At 44.9% G+C, this 7,688-nt stretch overlaps 1 protein-coding gene across 1 annotated transcript; it reads right to left on the reverse strand.

Annotated features, from left to right (window-relative positions):
• Positions 1-4,497: 4,497 nt before the first annotated feature.
• On the reverse strand, positions 4,498-5,811 carry LOC115111425 (probable G-protein coupled receptor 21). Its single transcript, XM_065011255.1, has one exon. The coding sequence runs from the start codon at positions 5,585-5,587 to the stop codon at positions 4,529-4,531; it is 1,059 nt and encodes a 352-aa protein (XP_064867327.1). The 5' UTR covers positions 5,588-5,811; the 3' UTR covers positions 4,498-4,528.
• Between the last annotated feature and the right edge of the window lie 1,877 nt (positions 5,812-7,688).

The following is a 7,688-nucleotide window of genomic DNA, read 5'->3' on the forward strand; positions in this document are numbered from 1 at the left end:
TTCAGATTAGAAAAAAGGGTCAAACCAACAAGAAAGAAAGCAAGGAAGAAAGGGTAATAAACAAAGAACTTCCAGTAGGCAGGAGGGATATCGGAGGTTCCACATCGGAGGTTCCCACCGACTACAGCCGCCATCCCGTCCATGGGCGGTGACTCAGGCCTGGATCAGGTTGGCAGCATCCAGCGATCCAGCCAGCCTGGTCACGATAAACATCAATGCTCGTATTCCCTCTATTTCTGGCTTGACATACACTCCGACATGGTTACCTCACAGCCATTGCTGCACCACAGCACCTCTACATCAACACACTTTGTGTGTGAGGGAGAGAAACACTACAGAGGTGTGTGTGTGTGTGTGTGTGTATGTATTTGTTTGTGTGTGTATGTATGTATTTGTTTGTGTGTGTGTGTGTGTGTGTGTGTGTGTGTGTGTGTGTGTGTGTGTGTGTGTGTGTGTGTGTGTGCGTGTGTGCGTGTGTGCGTGCGTGCGTGCGTGCGTGCGTGCGTGCGTGCGTGCGTGCGTGCGCGCATGTATTTGTTTGTGTGGACAGATGAGCCTGAAAAGCAGAGGGTAGAGTCCGTGCCATGTCAATTTGAGGAAACATTTTTCTCATTGCCCACAATGCTAAAGCAAGAACGCACACAACCTTAAAAGAAATGAGCCAAAAAGTGCTCCAGCAGGTAAAGTCACATTTAGTTGTTGGTTGCAGGCTACAATCAGAATCAAAATGGTCATCAGTAATTGTCATAAAATACATACAGTACGTATCATCACGTCAGGTACATTCACCAACACGTGAGGTACAGAACATTTGTTGAAGAGCTTGCTTTTTACATTGGAAAACCAGCATTGTTCCACCTTATATTTTAATTAAAATGTGCAACAAAACACCACTTGTGGAGTTTCTAATGGTGGCAGCAAAGCAAAGGTCTCTTTCCTGTTCAGTATGTATAAAAAACTAGTTGTTCAGTTACACGTTAATCAAAAACACAACACCAGGAAACATTTTATATTTCATGAAGGTTGGCCATTATCTCTCTGTATTCCTCAGAATTAATGATAAATCATTCCTTATCAGAAATCATAGGAGAGTTGAGATGGTAGTCGCGGTTCCAATCTAAATACATTACAACTCCCCATCCCAAATCTGCCCTCATTTCAACATTTCTGGAAGTTTCACTTCATTTCACAATAAGGTACAGATATGAAGTGAAACTTCCAGAAGCTTTCAAATGAGGGCCAGGTTGTCAGGATGGGTAGTGTACTATACAAGTACACATTAATTACAAGTAAGTACCTCACAAGATACACTTCATTATAACTAGCTAACTTCTGTGTAACACCTAATAATTACATTGTACTTAGGCAAACATTCCATGTACTACAGTATGCTTGAAATAGTGTGTTTTTCCTCATCTGGGATGACCAAGTTAACCCAGATGGTACACTTTATTTTGGTGACAAGTGCTAGCAATAACATTGAGTGGAGATATATTTTCAACAGTGCACATTCATGGGTAAGTAATTACATTCATGGGTAAGTAATTATATTCATGGGTAAGTAATTACACATGTAATTGCACTGTAATAAGAACCCCTTAAAATGAAGTGTAACCTAAAGTACATTGAGTACTGTACTTTCCCATTGAAGAGCATTCATGTGAGCTCAGTATAAAACAAACGCTCACGTTTCTAGTCATTTGAGCGCAATAGAACACACACTACATGCTCCCATTCTAGAACAGTCATGTGAGCCAGATAATGCAGAACTACCCTCCAATCAGATACAGATAGATATCAAATATCACATGCGCATAATGCAGTTTACCAACAAGCTTGTGTTAGATATCCAAGAAGAGCCCTTTTGTGGCAGGCCCCGGCAGTCATTGTAAATAAGAATTGGTTATAAATGGACCTGCCTGGAAAAAATGTAAATAAATAAAAGTAATACCACTACTGATATGTTTTTACTGTCTTGAGAAGAGTTGGGAGAGGACAGAGACTTGTATTGCACAGACCCCACTGCACAAACAGACAAACAGAGACAGCAGCATGGGGAGAAGGAAGCCCTACAGATGGCCCCTGAGGAAAAACAGACATCTTTCCAAATATTCTAATTAAATACAGACTCTTTTCTGACATGGCCTTTTCCCTGTGTAAATCTGATCTTTTGGAATCTGATCTTTTGAGTTCAGATTTATACCACATCCATATGTGGATCTCAATTCTGATACAGTTCTGATGCTCCATATGCAACCTCAGTCTGGACGCACAGATCAGATTTTTTTGCTCTGAAGTGCCGTTACCAAGACGACTACCCAAAAATGTTAAGGAACACTGACAGGAAAGGAGCATTGAATCTATGTACTACTTCAGATAGAATGCTCAAATCTGATATGGGTCACATATAAAACTTAGTGTGGACAGTCAGGAAAAAAATCTGAATTGGGTTCTTAGTGTGGCTGTGTAAACACAGCCATAAAGACCCATCTGTTTTCTTGAACTACAAAGGTCGTTCCCGGAAAGGTGACGTTTCTGAAAACTAGACGACCTAAAGGAAATACTGTATAATATGCTATTTAAAAACCATCATAAATTGTTGTGTAGGCTATAGCCGGAAAAAGTCATTTCCATAGCATCATCCTAAAATGAGTGTTGATTATCTCACCCATTATTTATTTGAGAAAATCTAGGATTATCCTATATTAACCTGGGATATCAACTGTCATAACTCCACAGTGACACACTATTCTTGCAACAGATATCCAAAAACATACAGAACAGTTCATTTTTTAAACATAACCGATGTTGTATACAAGCTTTGCATACACACTATAGTAAAAAGATGCCTGCATGCTGTCCTTGTGGTTCTTGAAATTCCTAGAATGGAATGCAATCTTTCCTGGGGATAAGAATACAGAGTGCTGCACTGCAGACCCATCTTAAAATGCTCTTTGCTTAATTGCCACGGTAGGTTGGCCCAAGCTTGCTCTACTGTGCGTGTGAGGGAGTGATTGTCTACACCTGGGTACCCATGGGTTCGTCATATAAGAAGAGCCCCGCACATACAAAACAATCACCTTTGCACCTTTTATTGTATTGTTTCAATGAAGTTTACACTGACCAAAGACTGCTCTCCTATCCTACATATCAGATCTAACTTAGTTCACATAGAAACCTATAAGCAATTCACAAATCTACTGTCCATACAAGGCTTCGAGACCCACTGGAGTTCCACCTAAACCTACTTTACATGAAACCCTTAGAAACACATTATCTCCATGACCCTTCTGCCTTCTAGAAGGACAGTCTAGACCTCTGATTAAGGAGCACAGAGGGAGAGAATAGCTCGACTGTAAGTAGTCAGCATGCACACGGTAATGAGTGTGTCTCTCTTTGTATTTTGTTGTGCATCTGGATCGGTAGCATGCCTAACATGATGCAATTCCAATCTATAAGAACATCTTGACTATGTTATTGCTGCCATATCATAATGTGGAGCATGTCATGCATTTGCAATATCAAGACCAGTCTAAAGGCATCAGCAATTAAGGGTGAACAAACAACTGACGTTCAACCTGAGGGAACATGGACAGAACATACAATTCTCAAATAAATCTACTTGTCTCCTTGTTGAGAATGCAGAATGAAGACATAGCTCCATGATAAATCAGAATGCCGGTGGGCATAGAGTCGGCCATCTTGCCAAAATTGGCAATTTTATACATCAACATTCCCGCCTAGAAGAATCCTTTTGATAAAATACACAAAATACGCTTCAGAACAAACTAAATGATTTTCTTGGAAACGGACTGTTACTGGTAACTGGTATCCTTTCTGTATGTAATACTGTAATGTCGTGCACAGCATCATTAACAGATCATTTGACACTCAAATATTATAATTTTTCAATAACTGCTACAAAATGGAAACTGTCTGTTGCAGTTTCTAAGAGAAGAAATAGTCTTTTTAGTACTTTTGTTTCGAAATACTTGTTTTGATTCACTATTGTCTACCCTGAAAGAACACAATGTAACAGTTTTGCATCAATTGTTGAAATTTACACAATACAAGTCGTGTTGTGCTGATATTGTCCTTTTTTTTGCATTTGGAAGATATTTGGTAGGCTAAAGATTCACAGGCGCCAAACATGGCACCAGAGCTATACGACTGGAGTTGCTACTTTTTTCCTCAGATCCATTCTGATGTTCATCTAAACTACCTTACACCTTCTCCTCCATGCACAGTGGTGATCCACACAGCCAGAAACAGACAGCCCACGCTTGGGAGAACACTGCAGAAAAAGACTGGAGAAAACCCCACCCCTCTGTAAATCACCCCTCTGAAATGAAGGGCATAGACATGGGCACCTCTCTGGCCTGGCCTCAGGGGTCTATGCACTACCATTGTAGCGAGACACCCTGTGACATGCAATGTAGTAATACACTGCACTCACCAGGAGCTAAAGCCGAGGCCTTAGCTTACTGTAGCTAACCAACCAGACAGTGTCTGTAGGAGACTGTCACACCTAGCAGGCCTGGGCTGGGCGCTGGCTGGGTAGAGCAGGACCCTTCTTCCCCTCGGTGCAGCAGTCCAGTTCCAGACAGGGGGAGAAAAGTGACGTGAACAGGCGGCCCAGGCCCTTCCGGAACATGCTGTTGGAGAGACTATAGATGAGGCAGTTGCAGAAGCTGTTGCTGATGGCTAGCCATGTGGTGAGGAAGGAGGCCACCAGGTGGCAATAGAGGCCGGCGCTCTCCAGCAGGAAGTAGACGATGTAGGGCATCCAGAGCACGTAGAACACGCTGGTAATACGGAACAACACCATGGCGTAGCGCTTATCCAGGCACCCTTCACCACGCTCGCCCCTCTCGTTCCCCTGGGGGCCGAAGCGTGTGAGGCGTTGGGTGATCTTGCGGGTGTGCTGACGGCAGATGCGGAAGATACTCCCATAGGTGAAACACACAGTGAGGGTGGCTGGAGCATACAGCACAGCCACGATGAATGAGCTGAAGCCCGGATCGGTCTGCCACGAGGTGGCACACCAGCGAAATATATCTCCGTGGTAGCCAGGCTTCCCCCACCCGAAGAGGGAGGGCAGGAAGATGAGGGCGGAGTAGAGCCATATGAGGCCGATACAGACCCGCAGGCGACATGGTGTGACCAGCGTAGCATAGGAGAACGGCCGTGTGATAGCGATGTAGCGGTCAACACTAATACACGCCAGAGACGCCATGGACACACTCTTCAGCACAGACACCAGGTAGACAAACACCTTACAGGTGAGCTCCTCGTCCAGCCCCTTGAGGTAGTGGAGCAGGGACAGGGAGGGCACCAGACAACTCACCCCCACCAGGAGGTCTGCGTAGGCCATGGTCTGGATGAAGTGGCTGGTGGTGTGGTGGTGAAGCAGTGGAGCACAGTGGAACACAAAGATCACCACCAGGTTGCCGCTGATGATGAGGATGGTGAGGAAGAGAATGACGGATACCTCCAGCACGCAGGTGTTGAGGTTGTAGGAGTAGCCCAGGCCCAGCAGGCAGAAAGGAGAGCTGCTTTGGTTCACATCAGAGGAGGAAGAGTTCATGTTGGAGCTGCGGGAAACAGACCGGTCAGTTCAGTTCTGCTCTCATCTCTTATTACGGTCTTTATCACTTTCTTTAACCAGATGGTCAGTTACTCTCTCTTTAAACAGATTGTCAGTTTCTCTCTCTTTAACCAGATGGTCAGTTTCTCTCTCTTTAACCAGATGGTCAGTTTCTCTCTCTTTAACCAGATGGTCAGTTTCTCTCTCTTCAACCAGATGGTCAATTTCTCTCGCTTTAACCAGATGGTCAGTTTCTCTCTTTAACCAGATGGTCAGTTTCTCTCTCTTCAACCAGATGGAGAGTTTCTCTCTCTTTAACCAGATGGTCAGTTTCTCTCTCTTTAACCAGATGGTCAGTTTCTCTCTCTTCAACCAGATGGAGAGTTTCTCTCTCTTTAACCAGATAGTCAGTTTCTCTCTCTTTAACCAGACGGTCAGTTCATCAATCCGTGCTCCTCTCCCTTGCACTTTAGTTCCCCCTGGAGGTAAGCCGCTACTCAATGGTTGTTTCTTCCCCTCCTCTTCTCTGCTGCTCCTCTCCTTCTAGTCTCTTTTTTCACTTTTCTGGCCTCAGAGTGCAATGCAGTCTTACAGTAGCAAACGTTGTCCTCTGTTGCGCACTGAGAACAGCAGAGAATGTTGCTGTGTATGAGTGTGTGTCTCTGGGTGTGTGTACGTAATTGAGTCATGTGCCAGTACCAGCCAGCCTTCTGGTGGGCTAACCTAGCACATGCAGGCTCTGGTGTGTACAGTACACATGGCTGCAGTAGTATGTCTACCCACTAGTTTCGGTTCCACCTCTAGTCCTCTCTCCTTCCCACTGAGCTGCAGAGGTGCATACAAACACAATCTCTGGATGTCAACTTCTGTGCATGTCCTATACAATACCCGCAGGTGGAGTTCAAGGAGTCCCGGAGGTCATCTAAAAGTCTGGATCTATAATTCCTCGGCGAAATTATAACCAGTGTAGAGAGAGATTTAACGGACAAAAACAGTCATCAGAAGCAAGAAACACATTCCAACCAAAACAGTGCCGTAAATGTCTAGAAGTAGCAGCAGCAGAAGTGCTTTGCAGGAGAGAAGCAAAGAAATAGAAATCCAGAATACCACAGCATCCACAGAGAGCAGGAGGATAGGAGGAGTATAGTAGAGCATCCAGCGGTGCAAGGAGCTCCAGTCTCTGATTCCAAACCTCTTTTGAACCAGTGAGTGTTTAGAGTAAAATAATAAGGAGGAAACGATAGCCCTTTACTGCTCCATTCTGCTGTGGCACTGATGCAGCAATGGTACTGCCCTCTCCTCCCCCTTACTCTCGCTCTCTCTCTGTCTCGTTCTCTCTCTCTCTGTTTCCTTTGCTATGCCTGCAGCAGCAACAGCCTGAGAGGAAGAGCTCCTCCCTCTCTGCAGGCTCAGCCAGTGAGTATAGCTGGGTAGAACTCTCTCCACACAGACTGTGCACACCCACCAACGTATACACAGAAGACTCTGAAGGCTCCCCCATCACATACTGTACACATGTGTGCAAGTGTCCCCTCACACACAAATACAGATACAGACACATATGCATATACACACACAGAGAGATATGGTTATGCATTCATGTACACACATGCATGGACACACACACACACATTCACACACAAACTCACTGACACACGCAGGTTAAAGAAAGAGGAGCCATGGAACCATCATTTTTGATCATGTATAACAGAACTCACTGTGGGATTTAAACAAGATACTTGGTGAAGATGAATTTCAGACGGAATTTTCAGATGGATTTCTGCTGGGGTGGGACGGCCAAGAGTCCAGAGGGTTGAAGTGTAGGGTTTGAACCTGAAGTTAGGGAGGAGCAGTTCCCCTTGCGTCTCCATAGGCAAGCACCAGGGTCTAGAAGTAGGTGCGAGCTTCGACTGGGAGCCAGTGGAGAGCGTGAAGGAGCGGGTTGACATGGGAGAACTTGGGAAGGTTGAACACCAGACGGGCTGCAGCGTTCTGGATGAGTTACAGGGGTCTGATGGCACAAGTGGGGAGCCCAGCCAGCAGAGTGTTGAAGTAGTCTACGTGGGAGATGACAAGTGCCCAGATTAGAAGCTGTGACGCT

The sequence above is a fragment of the Oncorhynchus nerka genome, linkage group LG27, assembly GCF_034236695.1.
Source record: "Oncorhynchus nerka isolate Pitt River linkage group LG27, Oner_Uvic_2.0, whole genome shotgun sequence".
Classification (NCBI taxonomy): domain Eukaryota; kingdom Metazoa; phylum Chordata; class Actinopteri; order Salmoniformes; family Salmonidae; genus Oncorhynchus; species Oncorhynchus nerka.

What these genes read in the sequence shown, in the direction of transcription:
- LOC115111425 (XM_065011255.1), bottom strand. Translation starts at nt 5,587, where the DNA reads ATGAACTCTTCCTCCTCTGATGTGAACCAAAGCAGCTCTCCTTTCTGC.